We start from the raw sequence: 18,774 nt of genomic DNA on the forward strand, positions 1-18,774 counted from the left end.
TTTGAATCCATAATATATATTGTGTTTTAACACCTTCCTTCATGTGCAGCCCTATATCGTCACGAGAGATATAAACCGCAATGCTAGCAAATGTATCATATTTTTGTGATCATATATAAACGCAAAATCTCTAATTTATCAAAGTTTTGAGATCATGTTTGAGTAACTAATTTTCTTAAAAGCCGAAACTAACGAGATTTGCTCCTATAGTGTGTATCATGCTCTAACATTAATGAAACGAAGACCTTCATTGTTAGCACTTCCTTCTATGCAAAGAAATATTTTTTTTCCTAAACATGTGGAAGCATTAATACATGTAAGCAAAACTCATATTTGAAGATGAAGGCTTTGAATTAAGCACCAGAGCCCAGCGGGCCAAGGCATCTTCAAAGAGTCTCACAAAACCTACATGGGCCTAACAAATTTTCTTACATACATTTTTTTTTTCTATCTTCAAGAAATATACATGTAATTTGATTATAAGGGTGTTCAATTTCTAGTGGTTTTCACATAGCTAGGAGATCTAAATTTAGCTCCATACTCACAGTAACAATAGTAAATCGCTTGATAGCTCGTATCGTTTTTCTTTTTTATGGTAATACAATAGGATCGATCATCCATATGTGTCTCGCGTATTCATGAATTGTTCGGTCACTGCTGAACTTGTATGAACCAGCCGTGTTCAGGATTGACATTTTTGTCCATTTCTGCACCATAGGACAATGCAACTATTAGTATATGCCTAGAATTGAGGTGTATGTTCAGTGAAGAAAATTTTCAGGGTACATCTGTTGAATGATTGTCTCTAAGATGGCTCAAGACAAGGGATTGTATTGTGTAAACAGAGTTACAGATTCAGGACTCACTTTCTGGTCTCGGTATGCCTCATCAACCTTCTCTTGGCACTCTATGTAGCTAGGGAAGTCCTTGCCAACAAGGAAGTAATCAGCACGCCCATAGCCTTCATTCCCTTCCAGAGATCCCATCAGTTCTTCATAGTTGTAGGGGCCAAAAACACCACTCCTGACGTATGCCTTCACTTCTTCAAATCGAGGGTCGGGCACAAACTACATGGGAATCAAGTTTATGAGATATGCATTGAATCATTAGTGAAGTTTTGGATCAATCCCATATTCCATCAGGAGAAAATGTTGAAAAGAAAAGCATGCACTCTGGTGTTTTGATCTTATACCTTCCCCTCAGCTCTTTCTTTTCTTAGCCCTGCAATCTCATCAGCCCGAGCTCCAAAAAGGAAAAAGTTGTCTTCTCCTACCTCTTCCCTTATCTCAACATTAGCCCCATCTAAGGTTCCAATCAGGATGCAGCCATTCATAGCAAACTTCATGTTGCTGGTTCCACTGGCTTCCATTCCAGCCGTGCTAGCCAGTGGAAAGACAATGTTAAATTAAGAAAGACGATCAGTATCAAAACATTAAGAAACTTGCCAGTCTAACTCTTAGCAGAGAGCTTTGGCGTTAGGCCACTTTTATGAGCCAAATCAAAGTACCTGATATGCTGGGACAGCTCACTACCAGGTATAAGCACTTCTGCAACACTGACATTGTAATCAGGGACAAAGACAACCTGTAATCGGTTGAAAAACAGGATCATGCTTATAAGCAATAAGCAGATTTCTTTACCATGGAGTAACCCATTTGAGAAAATGATACCAAATTGGAAAAAAGAAATGGGCATTGGGATTCGCACATATTTTGATCATAGAGGGACTGAAAAGCTTTACACATCATGATTGATATTGTGATATCTCATATCTAATAGAGAAAAGAAGTTTATGACATTGTATATGTAGTGAACTTCTCTTAAACTGTTTTAAAATTGTGAGGATTCATTAAGACCAAGTAGAATAATATGTACATATGAGGGAAGGTAATTACAAATGATACCAGAGTCAATTTCATACCTTGATGTGGGACTCTAAGCGAGTGGCCCTTTGAGATGGTAATTATGATATCACATCAGATGACATTATATATATAGTAGGCTCGCATCAAGTAGGGAAAGGAGTTTCTAACAATATATATGTGGTGGGTTTCACCAGACACTTTAAAGATCACCTATATGCTGCAGGTCAAAATATTCATCCCCATAAATCATACCTTCAAAAGATCACCTATGTCAGGATCATGGTTGACTGTAGCCCCTACATCAGTGATGAATTTCACAATTCTCTTAGCCTGGACATATGTGGCAAATGCTTTTCCTCCAAATATGCATACTCGAGGAACAAAGTTGGCTTTTCTCTCATCAGGGCTCATTTCTTTCATTTTTTTGTAGCGATAGACAATTCCCATGATATTCAACAATTGACGCTTGTACTCATGGATGCGCTTCACCTGAAAACAATGACTCAAATCACTATCAATATCAGAGCCTAAAAAGAAGGAGAAGAAGAAACAGATTACACAGAAATTTCCATCACCAATATGATCAAAATACTTCTCTGATAATAAATTAATAATGTAGTTTATGAATTAAACTAGCTTTGATTCATTATTTACCTCCATTTCCAAGTTCTGATTTAATGTTGAAACAAGCAAGTGGAGCCTAAAAGAGTAGATTTTGCAGATAGGGAATAACCTGTACATCAAACATTGCATCTGGGCTGACAAGATATCCGGTTTTTTCTTTCAGGAATGACACAACCTTTATCTTGTTTCTCCTTTTTGCTTCCCTCCATTCAGATTGGAGATCCTCATTATCAGCAAACTGTGGACAATTCAAACTAGTCTTACTGAAAGCCAAATAATAGTTCAAGGTAACAAGCTAAAACAATAGAGAAGTGTGTATTTATGTATGGAATATAAAGCAGTTTACTTTTCTTAGTTCTGCCAACTTCTCAGTGTTTATAACCCAATCTTCTGTTCCAGTCCACTTGGTTATGATGTTACTAAGATCGGGATTGCAAAAGCGAATCCATCTTCTTGGTGTCACCCCATTTGTTTTGTTTTGAAATTTCTCTGGCCACAACTGCCAGAAGGCAAAATGTGAGTGAAGATCAGTTGAAAGAGCAACTTCTATCTTGAGAACTTGTGGAACTTCAACTTCTATTAGGATAATGAAAGGGGGAGAAAGTTAAATGTTGGTCTAGTTACCCCATAGAAATCATTAAAAACATCGGTTTTTACTATTTCACTATGAATCTCAGCAACCCCATTGACTGCTCGGCCACCAACAACACACAGATTAGCCATACGAACCATCTCTGGCGGTTTCAGATCAGGTTCAAATGTCACTTTTTCTTCTGTCTCACTCTCCTCCACTTCAAGCTCATCTTTTTTATCACTAGGTTTTATTCCTTCATTTGAAGTTTCAGTTTCTTCAATTGTATCAACCGCAGGACCTTTTTCTTCTGATTTAACAAGCAATTCTAAGACTGAGGAAGGTAACTCAACATTGTCCAAGATCCTCATTTGTTTCAGTTTTTGCTGCAACAAGTCTAGATCCTCCACTCCATACTCGGAAGTTATGGTTTGAATCAGCTGGTTAAAACATCAGTGGATGAAATTAGAACACGGAACAAACATAACCCCAAAACAGAGAATTGTATTGTGTCTAGGCCTACCTCCTCATCAATCATTTCTATGATCTGAACATGGCGAGGAAGCAACTCCTTCAAAAGATTCAAACTCCATTTCTCCAGTGCCTCAGGCAGAACAGTATGGTTTGTGTATGCCACAGTTCTGGCCAAAAAACCCGAAATCATAAGGAATATCATCATGAAGAATAACAGTTGCTAAAGAAAGGAGCAATGAAGAAGTACCTTTGAGTGATATCCCATGCTTCCTTCCAGCTCAATCCCTTCACATCCATCAATATTCTTATCAGCTCGGGTATGCAGAGTGTTGGATGAGTATCATTCATCTGCACAGCAACCTTTTCAGGAAAATTTTCCCAGTTCACAGGTCCTCCTGATCTCCTTTCAAAGCGTCTGATAATATCTTGGAGAGAGGCAGAGCATAATGTATATTGTTGCTTCAAACGAAGAGTTTTTCCCTCTATTGACTCATCCCCAGGGTATAATACATAGCAAATCTGAACAAAATGAAACATTGCAGCAATTATCATTCAGAATCAAGAAGAATTCCAAACAAACATATGTAAGAATTTGGTGTAAGAATGATATGAACAAGTCCATACCTTTTCAGCATCTTTTTGAGCCTTGTATGCTTTGGCATGATCTCCAGTATTAAAAGCCTGTAAATCAAAAGCTTCTGATGCCAATTTTGTAGACCATAATCGAAGGTTTATTGTTGTTTTAGTTTTATATCCCGGTATGGGGACATCATAAGCAACAGCAGTTATGTCTTCTCCTCCAATCCATTCTTTCTTTCCATCCGGGCCTTCGATAACTTTGCCATAGAACTTCACAGGGTAGGAGACATCATTCCTCACAATTTCCCAAGGATTACCCATCTGCTAAGAGATACTTCAATCAGCCAACGGATTGAAAAACATAAACAGTATGCACAATTAGAGCCCAGCAAAGGAACTAAATTGACAATGAAAACAATCAAAATGTGATGAGCTACTGATGAATGTTAGCAAATCATACTTCAAGCCAATTTTCTGCAACTTCCTCCTGACCATCTTTTGTGATGAGCTGTTTGAACAAGCCATACTTATATCTAAGTCCATAGCCCCAAGCCGGATAATTTAGTGTTGCCAGGGAGTCCAGGAAGCAGGAAGCAAGCCTTCCTAGTCCCCCATTTCCAAGGGCAGCATCTGGTTCCTGCAGCCATCAATTGACAGAATTTAAACACCCTAACGCTTCAAATCTTTGAGACAACAAGTGACAAAGAGGGCACCCTGATAAATAAAATAGCCCATATTTACCTGACTAGCTACATCCTCCAGATCATGCCCAAGCTTTCTCAATGCCTCTGCGTAAGGCCCAGAAAGCTCTAAATTGCCTATGGCATTTAGCAAAGCTCTACCCTGTGAGAATGATAACACAAGTAAGAATAATACTAGCTACAAAGTAATGTGTCAAGCAAAAGTAACTTTGAATGATGGGAACATGCAGCAAGCCTCAGGATCGAACCTGTAAATACTCCATTGACAAGTAATATGCCTGCTTTACATTCATTTTCTCATAATAATCATATGTAGCATTCCAATTTATGATAAGCATATCCTGAACACTTTGTGCAGTTGCAAAGTATGCCTTTGGGAGCTCAAACCGTCCGGGGGAGAACAACGGCGTGAATTCTGAATGGTACTTGATGCTTGAAGCTATTGATGCTGAATCTGGTGCAAATGAATCAAGACCATCTGCAACTCTCTCATCGAAATGAGAAGTGTGAAGGAAGAATTTGTAGAGAAGAGAAGTACCCACTAACAATCAATTCAACAAAATATCCAAAAGATAAATGTATTAATGCCCATGAGGAAAAGACACCACCCTAGATACGGTTCAAGTGGAGAAGCCAACCAGAGGCCCATAAGTAGGGAAACTCCAAATTGGGGAAGTTGGTGAAAGTATATCCATAAGAACAAGTTTCTCCGGCATTCCCAGCAAAACCCTTTCTATTGAGTTTCTACATCATTCTAAACCATGAAATTTCGAAGTTCAAAACCATATATCCAAGAATCAAAAAGCAACTCCAAAACCCAAAACCCAAATTCAAGAAACTAACCTTCTTGGGTGGGAGGATCCTTCAAAGTCTGCTTCTGATTGCTAGCCACACTCCTGATGATAGACAAGCTCCTTCTGGAATGCCAGGTACTGGAGGTCCTAATGAAGAAGGGCCATGAATGCCTGGTTCTGCATTTGAAGCCTAAGAAGCTTGAGAAGGAATTGGAATGTGAAAATGGACTAGTTTGAGTGAAGGTTGCAGAGAATGGTGAAGCTGCCATGGCTGTTTTTCTCTGTTCCCTGCTCTCTCTGCTCTCTTTGCAGCCTGCTCAACCAAGTGTTGGTGAAAGTTATAGCAGAGATGGAGAGGTTGGTTTTGTTTGTCTTCTTATCTTGTATTCAAAAGTACGTTCAAAACGAGAGAAAATTTGGCTTGTCCTTTTCCCATCCATCTACAGGTACTGTTACATTGACAAATAACCAGAGATATTTTTGACCAAATGGGCCAGTTTGTTACATCAAGAGTACTTCTGATACTAATTTTGAGAGATATTACACCCGCTTAATAAAAATGAGGATTTGACAAAATTTTCTAAATCATGTTTACAAATAGGGAAAATCATAAGTAATTCTTTCACAATCTCTCCATTCTTTCTTAATTTTTTTGAAAAACAATAGAATGTGAATATGGTGTGTTTGATAAAATTTAATACTTATTATTTAATGACTTATGTTGATTTTAAGTTAAATTATAGTTAAATTATTGATTTAAAATTTATTATTTAAATATTATTTTAAGTGTTAAGATTATTTGATAAAATTAATTTATTTATTTTAAATAATTAAATTGACATATTTATCTTAATAAATTATAATTACGGTAAAATATATTGAATAATAATAAAGGTTGTATAATAACAAAAGAGATGATGTACTTAACTGTGATAAATGAAAGTAAAAAGATAAAATAAAGGTTTGAACTTAAAAATAAATTAATTATTTTTACTTATTACTTAAAATTATTTTTTACTTTTAAGTCATACTATTAAATTATTTTATTAAATATATCGAATTTATTTAATGACTTAAATTAAATTATTAAATTACTTTTAAATTATTAAATTTGTTTATCAAACACGTACTAAATTTACAAAAGAAATATGAAAAAATATAAAAATATGAGTAATATACAAAAGATATAATTATCATACTAATTAAAAACTCATCAACAACTCAAATTATACACTAAAACTTCAATTATTAATATTAAAACTTTGATGTGTTAATTTTATGATTGATTTATACATACATTTGTTAACCAGGTAGGGTAAAACATTTTGTTTCTTAGTAATGGCCCCATGGCAAAAACAAGTGGGCGTTGGAGCAAGATATTTTGTGGGATGGGAACTTTGCCCACCATTGATGTTGCTGTTTCTTTTTGTCTTCCACCCATTTTCTCCTTCAATGTATTTTTCCTCTTTTTTATTAAACAAATTATTACTAAATTATAAAGTTTTTAAATTCTAACAAAATTCAATATTTTCAATCTTAAGAAATTTAAATCTAAACATAAAATAAACATTATTATTAAGAGAGAAAAAAAAATTCATTTATGAACTTACCAACCGACCTTGTACAATTAATATTGCATTTATATTAAAGAGCTTTGAAAACCTTTGAATACATCAGTTTATTAATTCGTTAATCCTTTATTAGTGTACCTTAATCCTAGTTTAGTCATGTATTTGAGTCTCAAATTTATAAAGTAGGAAATTTACTTTGACTGATTTCATTCTTGGAAATTATGAGAGGAATTGTGTTGGAGCATGAGACATCACTTGAGGGTGGGTAAAGATGTATTGAAATCTTAAATGTTATGGTTGAACAAATCCTTAGTATGAGTGGAGTAATCTCAGACATAAATACTATTTTTTAGTTTTATATTGATTTTGTCTCGGAATTCTCATGCACCTATGACTCCGTTGAACACGTCATCTTAAGAAATTCAAAGGAGGCAGCATCCGAGGGAGCCGAACGCGGCAAATTTATAACTAAAATTACACAGTTCGATGACGTGGCACATAAAACCGTTATGCCACGTCATCAGTCCTCAGGCATCATCACTCCATATCGTTGTTAGCTCCAGTTCTTCTCAACTGCTCTCGCTCGCTGCCCCTTCGCGGAAACTCCCACATTTTCCGGCCATGGCGATTCGCCGTCTCCTCAACCTCTCTGGCCGCCGATCTCACAGCGCTGCGGTCACTACTGCCACGTTATCACCACCACCCCCGCCTCCATCCTCCTCCTCCTCCTCTTCCTCGACTACCATGATATACGACCGCGCCGCGGATACTGTCAAGTCCAAGCTCAAACGTCTCGAGACGCCGGATTCACGCTTCCTCCGCTACACCTCCCCGCACCCTATCCTCGCCGACCACAGCGCCACCCTCTCCTCTCCTGAGACCCGAGTCACCACCCTCCCTAATGGCCTCCGAGTCGCCACAGAATCACGCCTCCCAGGCCGCGCCGCGGCTGTTGGTGTCTGGATCGACTCCGGGAGTCGCTTCGAGAGTGACGCCACCAACGGCGTGGCTCATTTTCTGGAACGCATGGTGTTCAAGGGCACGGAAAAGAGGCCGGCTAGGGTTTTGGTGGAGGAAATTGGGAGCATGGGCGGGCACTTGAGTGCCTGCACATCGAGGGAGCACACGGCATACTGCGCTGAGGTCATGGACGAAAATGTTCCCAAGGCGCTGGATCTTCTTTCCGATATGTTGCAGCATTCGTGTTTCCGTGAGGATCAGATGGAGCGCGAGCGCGATCTGATTCTTCAACAAATTAAAGAGGTACGTGAAAATATGTTTATGAAGGAATATTGAATTATGGTGGCTTTGATTCCAATATTTTTTTTAGCTGAGGGGTATGGTGAAAAAGAAATGGATTGAATTACATTGTTAATGTTTCTTCTGATTCTGTTCTATTAATTGAATTCGTTTCATTTGGTTCTTGACAGAGTATTAATCGGTCCAATATCTTTTTTTCTTTCTTGATGTTTCCTGATATTGTTCCTCCCTGGTGACCACTGTGTTCAGGCTTATTAAATATAAAGTAGTAAAATCTGTATTATTGAGTAAGCTATGGATACAGGAAAAATAGATTATTTTCTGGTTTATTCTTTTAAATCTCCTATTTCTCTGGTATTCTTGACACTCATTGTTTTTGCATTGGATCATATGGGAACTGGTTTATGAAATCATCTGGTGCATGCATTCTTATACCTGGAAGTATGTGAATCATAGGCTAACATGTCTTTTTCCACTGCCTTGAGCCATGTTCTGTCTTTGCTTTTATCTTTGTTGTCTTTTAGTGCCTTCAACATGAAGTTAATCATTTCAGGTGCATTATCTCCAGTGCACATGTCCAAACATTTTAGCTGACTTTCTCGTCACTCATCCTTAGCTGTTGTGAAGGCTCTTCCCTCCTTTGGTGAATAAATCTTACTTTTTGGGAAAAAAATACTAATTAAATATTCTATCAAGTATTCAATGCAGAAATTTGGTTACATTTAAGGATACACATCCTGTAATTGCCAACTCATGTTATATGTGTAATAACTTAGAAATGTTATGCTTAGGCAGTTAGACATTATTTGCTAGTAGATTTGGAGATTGATGCATAAAGCTAGGAGGGTGAAGTGTGGCACTAGTCACAGTAGGATGCTTCTAAAAGATATTGTATAGCTATTATGCTTTACCAATAATGATAGATACTCAACTTAAGCAAGTATGTTTAACAACGAGGAGGGGAAACATTACATTTCATGGTGGATGATTGTATTTTACTTCTATGCTTAAACCATTTTGATCCCAGTTTTTCTGGAGCATCTTTCTGTAGCTATGAGTTAAAATTAACCCCTACTTTATTCTTTCCACAGTAATCATGTTTGGAAATTGAATGCACCATGAGAGAGTTTCTTGTAAGATCCTACTGATGATCAGGGTTCAAAAGATTTATCAATGACCAACATAAAACAATTTATGTTGGTTCGTGTATCGTAATTATGTTTTTTTCTTTATCAGAAAGCAAACAATTTAAGTTTGGGCTCACCTTGAGATTAGACGTTGTCTTGTTTCAATGATGACCATGAGCACATGAGTTGGAGCAGCAGATGGAGGTAGTGAGTAGGGTTTACTAGAGCATCCTCTAGCTCTGAAGCTATGAGTAAACAGATGAATTTTCCAATATGAGTACGTGTTTTCCCTCTTCATTAACCTCTATAATCTATTGTTAATACATGATATCTCTCAATGACTCTTGGACTAAAAGTAGTTTCTCTCCTCATGAAATAAAACTTCTAGAGTTCTAAAATACTTTAATTTAGAAGTGTACTTGCTAAAATATGTTTTGGCACAGCCTTTTCTAAAATAGATAACAAAGAAGTGTTAAAGGAAAAGACTAAGGGCCTAGAGAAAAGGGATATATCTCCTTGAAACAAGTACAAACAATGTCAGAGAGTCAACTGCAGCCAGAAAAAAAATAAAATAATGAAACAAGGAATACTGTCCTAAAATCAAAATCAAAATTCTATTGAAGGGTATAAAGTTGGTGAAACAGATTCCCTCACGAATTCTACATCGGGACTCATTTAGTCACTTTCCTTCTGAAGTACTCCTTTCAGTCAGTGTTTTGTTTGAGGAAGAAAATTTTTTATGCTTTATGAAGTTTGAATTTTCATCACTGGATTAGCCTGTTTTTTATCATATTACTTGCAGGAATTCGAGCATTCGGTGGCTCCATTTTGTGTTTAGGAAAGATATATCCTGGAATTTGTATTGGGAGAAAAAGCCCCCCTCACTAACATTTACTTGCAGCACTGAAGTATAGCTTATTTGTTGATGGCAATACCGCCTTCTTCCAACTGATGGAAAATGGCTTCATTCTTAAGGATCAGGGTGAACATGTGTATTTCCCTGCCTTGGTTTTTCAGCTAGACAAACAGAACTGAAGTGTCAGAAGAATTTTCTGTATTTGAATAATGGATCATTTATGATCCTATGATCTTTTCCCTTACGTATGAATTAGTTTGCTTCTACTATTTTCTGTTGCTTTTTTGCTTCCTTCTTCAGATGGAGAGGTTCTTCTCTAATGATCCATAGAGCTTAGGCAAAAAGAGAGAAGAAATTTGGGGCTGAGTCTCTGGTGCTTTCTTTTGGTCCATTTGGAAGCAGAGAGATTTCATAGTATTTGAGATCAGAGTTTCTTCCAAGGTGTCAGAGGTGGTTAATTGGATTTTTTTGCTTTCTTATTTTCTATTCTCTGTGGTTAGAGATTTAGTGGATGTATTCTCTTTATTTTCCCCCAGGATCCGAGGCAGGGTTTTTCTGCCACACTTTATGTGTGTCTTGATCACCTTTCTTTTTTGTTAATAAAATTATGTATGGCTCATTTGGGTTGACTTTCATTGAATTTAAAATTAGTCACTAACACAAAACAGACATCTCCTCTCCAGAGGTTCCATTTGGCTGTGAAGGGTGTGCTGGAAAGTTGAAAAGAACATTTTCCTGCTATTTGACAGCATCCTTTTTCAAGCTAGATATTTGGTAAAATTTTTATTAGAATTTCATATTTATCTTTTGTAAATCTTTGTTGTAGGCAGAGGGGCCCAGTAAGGAAATTATCTTTGACCATTTGCATGCAACTGCATTCCAGTACACACCTTTGGGTAGAACTGTTCTGGGATCTGCGAAAAATATCAAGACTATCCACAAATCTCATATTAAAGACTATATTTCAGCTCACTGTGCTGCCCACAGAATGGTATTCAACTAGATCCTTTAAGATGTTTCTGATTCATATGAACCGCGTTTTGGATAGTGAGTACATTGCTGCATGCATTGGAGATTGAAACATGGGTTTTCCTTCTGGATACTCGTTTCAGGTAATTTCTGCTGCTGGAGCTGTTAAGCATGAGGATATTGTTGAGCAAGTGAAGAAGACATTTACAAAGCTATCAGCTAATCCTTCCGTGACTAGTCAGTTGGTTGCAGAGAAGCCAGCTGTTTTCACTGGATCTGAGGTTTGTGCATGATATTTGAATGGCTTCACTTTGATTTACATGAAATATGCATTCCTTCTACAAAGATTTCAGATCTTTTGAGTGATTTTTCTATTAAATATCAGGTTCGGATAATTGACGATGATCTTCCTCTAGCACAATTTGCAGTTGCATTCAAAGGAGCTTCATGGACAGATCCAGATTCCATCGCTTTGATGGTCATCAAATTGATGCTGGGCTCTTGGAACAAAAATGCAGGAGGGGGAAAGCACATGGGGTAGCCTTTTGTTTTGAACTTCTTAAGTTCATGTTTGTAACTTGGCGGCCTTTGGCTCTATGACTAATCACTCACCATTTTTTCCTTGAATGGACAGGAAAGATGGTGTAGTATTATGTCATTTTAACAGAAAAAAAAAAAGGAAAAAAAAAAATTACCCACCTGCATTTAAATATGCAGTTTGAAGTCAAAGTAGTTTTCCATTTAAGTATGCTAAAAGATCTTGCAAGAGCTGCTGGGTAAATTTTGAAGTCCCCCACCTGGAGCTAATTTGTATTCTAATTGTGTTAACCAATTTCCATTCTAATTGGGTTAGTTTTGTTCATGCTGAACAGTTCACAGCTTGTACAGAAGGTTGCCATTAATGAAATAGCTGAATGCATGATGGCTTTTAACACTAACTATAAAGACACAGGCTTGTTTGGTGTTTATGCTGTAGCCAAGGTGAGGTCACCCCAGGACATGCTGGTTAGCCTAATTTAAAGACATTTTACTGGATTTGATGTAGCATTTATAATACTTTATGCTGATTTTCTTTTCCACTGAATGATATTTAATATACTCCGGGTTCCCTTCTCATATCTGTCATATTTCTTGGTTGCTTTTTCTTCCTCCGACACTGCAGAGAAGGTGAAAATAGGCTTTCCTTGTACTGTGGACCCAGAAATTGATTTGGGTGTGCTTGGTCCTTTGATTCTCTTAAGTTAGATCTCTTCTTTTATCTGTGAGAGGCACAATACTGTAGCTTAAAGCTCTCCATTTGAGCTAAACTTCTAAATCTCCCAAAACTAACTAATCAATGTGAACTTAGGACAAATGGAATGAAATTGTTTCACAGTGATATAAAAGTAGTGGCCTGGACAAATATATGCATGTGTATGTGTCTAGATGAATGAATATACATGTATAGACATATATATGATAATTTGTGCCATTTGAAAAGACAAATTTATAGTTCTATGAAAGAAGAAAAGGAAGAATAAGAAGGAAAAAAGGACAACAAGTGCTTAATATCTGCTGTTCAAAACTAAGACCAGAATTTGAGTTGTACAAAGGGTCTAAGATTTTCCCTTAGGTTGAATTTTAGGAATTCTCCAAATGGATCTAATCCATGGAACTTTATGAAAGTTCAAATCCATACTAGTGTGGATAAATTTGTGGAATTGATTTCTAGAACTTTAGGCCTTCATTCCATCATTGCCTTTAGATATAGGCTTCAGATTTAGGTCACAATTCATTGATCAATTCATTGGATTCCATAATTGGGAAATGGTGAGGTAGATGCCTTAGCTAAATGGGGAGTTCTACTTCAAGTTTTGGAGATTATATGCCTCCTTTGTCATGGGCTTTGTTCCTCCCTTCTCAAAAATTTGGGCTTCTATTTGTCTGTTCCGGACTCTTATGTTTTTCTTTCTTTCCCTTGTATTCTTCTTTTTTACATTTTCTTTGTATACATGAGGTTCCGTGCAGGCAAAAGGAGAAAATTACAATGTTAGGGATTTGAATTCTAGGTAGGATGATTGATGCCCAACAACTTCTACCATCTCCAGCAACAATGGTTTTCTCCTCTAGAAACATGATATTAAAGTTTAGAACTTTCTTATCCTTGAAGAAGTACAGAACTTCATTTGACCTCTCTTCAATATTAAATTGGGTGGACACAAGATAAATTCATCTCTTTTCATTGTTCAGATTTTGTTATTTCTGTCCATATCCATAGTAGATCACCCACCAAAGTTGAACACCCTAACTTCTTTTGCCCATCTTCATCACATAATTTGTTATTCTTCTTAACCCTTCATGTATTTTAGATTAAGCATCTATTTATTTACTTGCATGTAGCCTTATCATTTGCTTCCAGTTCCATTTAATATAGGTCTTAGAAATATTTCAAAAGATATGCTCATCCACCCCTTTTATCTGAGTGTTGCAATTAGCATCTGCTTATGTCCTTGAAAAACTCCAACAATCAGGAGCACTTAAATTCTCATTCTGGTTGAACACTTGTTGGGAACTTGTTTTGCTATTTTTTCCTGACTGAAGTTATACGTCCTAACTGTTCATCTTTTCTTTATTGTACTTTCCATCAGCCAGATTGCTTGGATGATTTAGCTTATGCAATAATGCTTGAGATAAGTAAGTTACCTTATCGAGTCTCAGAGGAGGATGTTACTCGTGCTCGTAATCAGGTACCTTGACAGGCTGAATTCCTTGTGTTATCACTAGTCTTTCATTAGCATGTCCCAACTGCATAATATTTAAATCAGAGAAGCCTTTCATTCAATTTATTTTCTGGTCATCTTCCCAACTTTGCTGTATTCTTTTGCACATATGAAGCATGTTGACAATATAGTGCAACATATTAATGTTCACTTGCTGACAAATGCTGAGTTGTTTGCTATTTTTCATCTGTTTTTCTTATTTATGACTCCGATTATCCTTGGACAGCCATAATAACTCTGATTCTTTTTCTTCTTCTTCTTCTTCTTCTTCTTATTATTATTTTTTAGCATCCTGTGAGTGCTTTGTTCACTGTTATTATTATTTATTATTCTTATTTTTATTATTATTGTTATTGTCATCATCATCATCATCATCATAATGATGATGATGATGATGTTTTGTTCACTGATGTTATGCTCACTCTAATTGAACATCAAGTTTTGACTATTATTTTTTAGCGTCCGGTGAGTTTCTTCAGTTTCACAAAAAGAATAACATATTCTAGTTTTGGTGTCTTAGCCACGGTTTTCCTTGAAATGAACTGGTGCTTGAACCAAGATCTGAAAACTTTCTGGCTTTTCATACAACTATTTTGAGCTTGCCTCCCAATATATATTTAAGTGTACATGGTCCTTTGGGCTTGTCTTATATGTTTGACTTCTGTCTCTTAAGTCATGGATGTTACTTATGATATTGGTGCATTTAGTAAACACCTGCTGATAAAGGTGCCTAGGTCAAATTCCTCTATTAAAATAAGTGAACTAAATTTCTGGATCATCTAGCATATTTGACTGATGGTTGAAAAAGATGTCAATACATTGAGGGGGATAGAACTGATTCCTCTGGGCTGTTTCTTCGTAGTGTTTGGCTATGACCATGTGTTTGACTTCCTGTGGAGGATACCAATTCACCATTCTGCCCATTGTCAGTGTTGTTTATGTGGGTTGCAAATGCTTATGATCTGAGAAATAAAGGGCTTATTTGGTAGTGGAAATAGAAGTGGGTTTTTGAATTCTCATTTTTGAAAATGAAAGTAAAGAATATGTTCGTTTTTGGATTGCTTTCTATGATTAAAGTGCTTGCTTTCAGAACACAAGAAGACATTTTTGAAAATGGTCTTTGAAAACTTGCTTTCAACATGTTTTCTGTGTCACTGCCATTTCTACTTCCAAACCTGTTCCCATTTCTGCTTCCAAACAGACTCAAAATGTTTTCTTGCATTGTTAGATTAATTACTATGAGAAAGAACTTGGGGAAGGGCTGGAAGAAGGTGTGAATGTTTCTCTTCTGATAGAATGTAAAATAGTCTAGTTGCTAAATGATGTGTTGATTTACAGCTGAAATCTTCTCTGCTTCTTCATATTAATGGACTCAGCCATGTTGTTGAAGACATTGGTCGTCAGGTGCGTTCTCCTTACTAAATTGAATTAATATTTCTCAGAGAAAGAGGCAACAAACAAGAAATTAGATTCCGTCGCGGATACGAGGGCCTCCTCTGTATATATACATTTTCTTAATGATCGAACCAGGTTATCATGTCATGATTGAAACCTTCCCATCATGCAATTTAACTCAGCTGACAAACCTTATTGCTACTGTTTTGGATTGGGAACTTATTTTATTTTTTGTTTCAACTTGGCCCTACTTGGCACCATTTCTTCCATTAAATTATAGTTCATGATTTCTTGCAACCTCAGGCTGGTTTCTTTTTGCCTTACTTGTCGTTGTAGGAATACTGACATTTGGGATTCTATTTTAAATTTAGGCTGGAATACATCAATGATCAGATGTTATTTGAAAAAAATTTCAGGAATGATTTAGAGAAAACCAAAGATGAATTGGCGAGCATAAAAAAAATGCATATCAGAAAGTATGAAAATGTGTTGTCATTCCAAAATTATCTCAAATACTTTGGGTATTTCAAAATCAATTCAGGAATTTTTTCCAAGGGAAGAATTATTGAAATATACATGATAATCTTGGAGTTTGTTCATTTTAATGGGAAAATAGGATTGGTTTGGATAATTTGGGTATAATTTGAGAATTTTGTTTCTATGAATGACACAGCCACATCACCAAGAAAATTGTATGTCTTTCTTTACCAAATCTAGAAAATAATAAATCAACTCAAAGAGGGATCATGAAGGTTTCCCATGTTGTGCTTCCACTGTGTCCCAGTCATATCTTAAGTGAGTTGTCTTGCTTCTGTCAGATCATCTAAACTTGTTGAGTCTTGATAATCTTTGCTACACTACACTAGCTCATTTAGATGAGACCCATTAGATTATGGATCTTTAAATCTTTTATATGTGTTTGAAATGAAGTGCTTATAGACATCTTAAGTATTTTTATGTGAGACTATCTTTAATTGATTTGTCACCCTTTCTATAATATGTCATTGCTCTATGGCCTTCATATCATTTCATTGACATTTCTGGAGAGATGACTAGATTATTGGCTGGGCTGAAATTGAAATGCAAAATATTAGATGCAAGAGGATATGTACAAATATGCAAAAATCACTACTAATTTTTCTTGCCACACTTTTATTATCACCTAGACTATAGTTATAGACAAGCTAGTATGATACCATACCCACCTCTCCCTACCTCATGCTGCAAATGGGAATTGGAACCCACAGGTCCACAAGGAATGAAGAGCTGTTACCAACTTGGCTGGAGCTTTTCATAATTACAATGCTTCTCGATCTCTTATGATTGAAAATGAATTGTCGACCAAGGTATCCGGATTTATCTGCATTCCCTGTCTTTAATCCAGGAGACAAGAATTTCAAAACAAGAAAATATAAATGCTCACATGACTCACACCAGTGCTTGCCAGTAGCCTCCCCTGTGGGTAAAGAGCAACATTATCTTTATAATAATTGAGAATGATGCCATGAATTTGATTTGATACAATAGATGAAGGATGTCAAAGAAAAATTGAAATGATATTTCGGTGTCAAATAATTGGAGTCAGGGTGCTACCATGAGATGGAAATTTTACACTTACGCAATGAGTAGATAAGCACACTGCAACACATTGTAAGATTCATCACTATCCCTACTACTTTTGTGAAATATTTATGCCCCCTTCGCTTTCTCCCAAGAGGGGGGGCACTCATCCATCTTTGTTGCTTAATGTAGAATGGCATGGGAACAATTGGGTCAGAATGCAACCCACATTCATGTCTTCCCTAAACATTGATTGAAGTTCTTTTATTTGCAGCTACTTACTTATGGCCGAAGAATTCCATTGGCTGAATTATTTGCAAGGATTGATGCGGTGGATGCCAAATCTGTCAAACGCGTTGCAAACCGTTTTATATTTGATAGGGTAAGAACTAAGATTTCCTCGAACTCACTAAATGCTCGTAGACTAATATACAGTTTAATTTGGTGTGCTAGAAATGCATTTTAAAATAAGAATGGCTACTAAAGACCATAGAACAAATTAGTAAATTATTACCTCTTTCTTTTCAGTTTCCAGCAACATTGGCAAGTATCATTTGCAGCATGCACATTAGTGTCATTCTTCCGACAAAATAAGATGACAGTTTGTCTGACTATATCTTCTAATTTGTAACTACAAGGTTTAAAAAATAATAATAATTATAATAATATTTAAAAATTATAATCGTGCTATATAAGCAGACCCTTTAAGAGAGAAAAATAATCAAGGTGAATATATGGTGCTTGTGGGTGTAAGTACCAGGAAATATTTCCATTCCAACTGATGAGATGGATCCTTTGACTTCTATGGTTGCTGGTATTAGAAATTTCTTGAAGGATGATGTTCAAGAAAATGAGTTATAAACCAGTTATATGAATGCCATGTAGATAAAGTTTTTGGTGCTTCTTTTGCCCATTGGAAGCTATTCGTCCTTCCAAACTCATCACAAGATTTCAGTAGTTATGCTGCTGCATTGCTCTTTGCAATTGTAGCGCTCTGATCCATCTAGTGTTCCTTCTATGTACTTAGAAACTTTCCAATGAGATATCTACTCTTTTGGTTTGTTGCAGGATATTGCAATTGCTGCCCTGGGACCCATCCAGGGTTTACCCGACTACAACTGGTTCAGGCGCAGGACCTACTTGCTGCGTTACTAAGGCTGTTTCTTTTCTTTTCCTTCTTCAGGCTGGGACCATCATTTCATCAGGTCTGATTGCCCTGAGGGCTCTATTTAATTCTTTATTTTATTTATGAGTTTTCGGTTTATTATTTTTTGACATTCCTCTATTGTATGACAACATATCCTTAGTTTCAAGTTTCAACACATGAATTTCTTTCAGCAAAAACTAACAACCCCTTTCACGTTCTCTTCCCTCCCTTGCCTGGTTCTAATTTTCACAAAGATTCAGTGTGGTAACTCTTCCCTGGTTAATGGACTGGAGACTTTCAGATCTTTGTAGATTTGCCATAGAAAGAATAATACGATACTGAGGGATCAAAATTCTATTGATCAAAATATATTAATGACACTTGATTAGAATTTTATGTTATTTAACTTTTATTATCAGAATTATGGATTGAGAAAACCTCAAATTGCTCAAGTATTGAAAATTTGGAAATTTTTAGTTTTGACAATTAAATTGCAATAGATTAATTTCATATTTATCGTGA

The 18,774-nt window shown here is 36.3% G+C and overlaps 2 protein-coding genes across 3 annotated transcripts; one reads left to right on the forward strand and one right to left on the reverse strand.

Annotated features, from left to right (window-relative positions):
- Positions 1–269: 269 nt before the first annotated feature.
- LOC117925697 (alpha-1,4 glucan phosphorylase L-2 isozyme, chloroplastic/amyloplastic-like) lies at positions 270–5,974 on the reverse strand. 2 transcript variants are annotated; one of them, XM_034844786.1, is made up of 15 exons: positions 5,658–5,974; positions 5,063–5,292; positions 4,855–4,956; positions 4,574–4,750; positions 4,159–4,434; positions 3,782–4,053; positions 3,584–3,701; positions 3,114–3,500; positions 2,836–2,988; positions 2,599–2,727; positions 2,118–2,354; positions 1,508–1,584; positions 1,193–1,379; positions 867–1,067; positions 270–707 (listed from the first exon to the last, which is right to left on the reverse strand). In XM_034844786.1, the coding sequence occupies exons 1-15, from the start codon at positions 5,875–5,877 to the stop codon at positions 591–593; spliced, it is 2,883 nt and encodes a 960-aa protein (XP_034700677.1). In that variant the 5' UTR covers positions 5,878–5,974; the 3' UTR covers positions 270–590. The 2 variants fall into 2 exon arrangements, with proteins under 2 accessions (XP_034700677.1, XP_034700668.1); XM_034844777.1 differs by having other exon boundaries at positions 5,063–5,355.
- A 1,773-nt stretch (positions 5,975–7,747) lies between these two features.
- On the forward strand, positions 7,748–18,475 carry LOC117906522 (probable mitochondrial-processing peptidase subunit beta, mitochondrial). Its single transcript, XM_034819596.1, has 9 exons — positions 7,748–8,442; positions 11,249–11,413; positions 11,535–11,672; positions 11,777–11,928; positions 12,264–12,372; positions 14,019–14,117; positions 15,489–15,554; positions 17,380–17,487; positions 18,174–18,475. Exons 1-9 carry the CDS (start codon positions 7,801–7,803, stop codon positions 18,258–18,260), a joined length of 1,566 nt encoding a protein of 521 aa, XP_034675487.1. The 5' UTR covers positions 7,748–7,800; the 3' UTR covers positions 18,261–18,475.
- The last annotated feature ends 299 nt before the right edge of the window (positions 18,476–18,774 follow it).

Source organism: Vitis riparia, chromosome 1 (genome assembly GCF_004353265.1).
Source record: "Vitis riparia cultivar Riparia Gloire de Montpellier isolate 1030 chromosome 1, EGFV_Vit.rip_1.0, whole genome shotgun sequence".
NCBI lineage: Eukaryota > Viridiplantae > Streptophyta > Magnoliopsida > Vitales > Vitaceae > Vitis > Vitis riparia.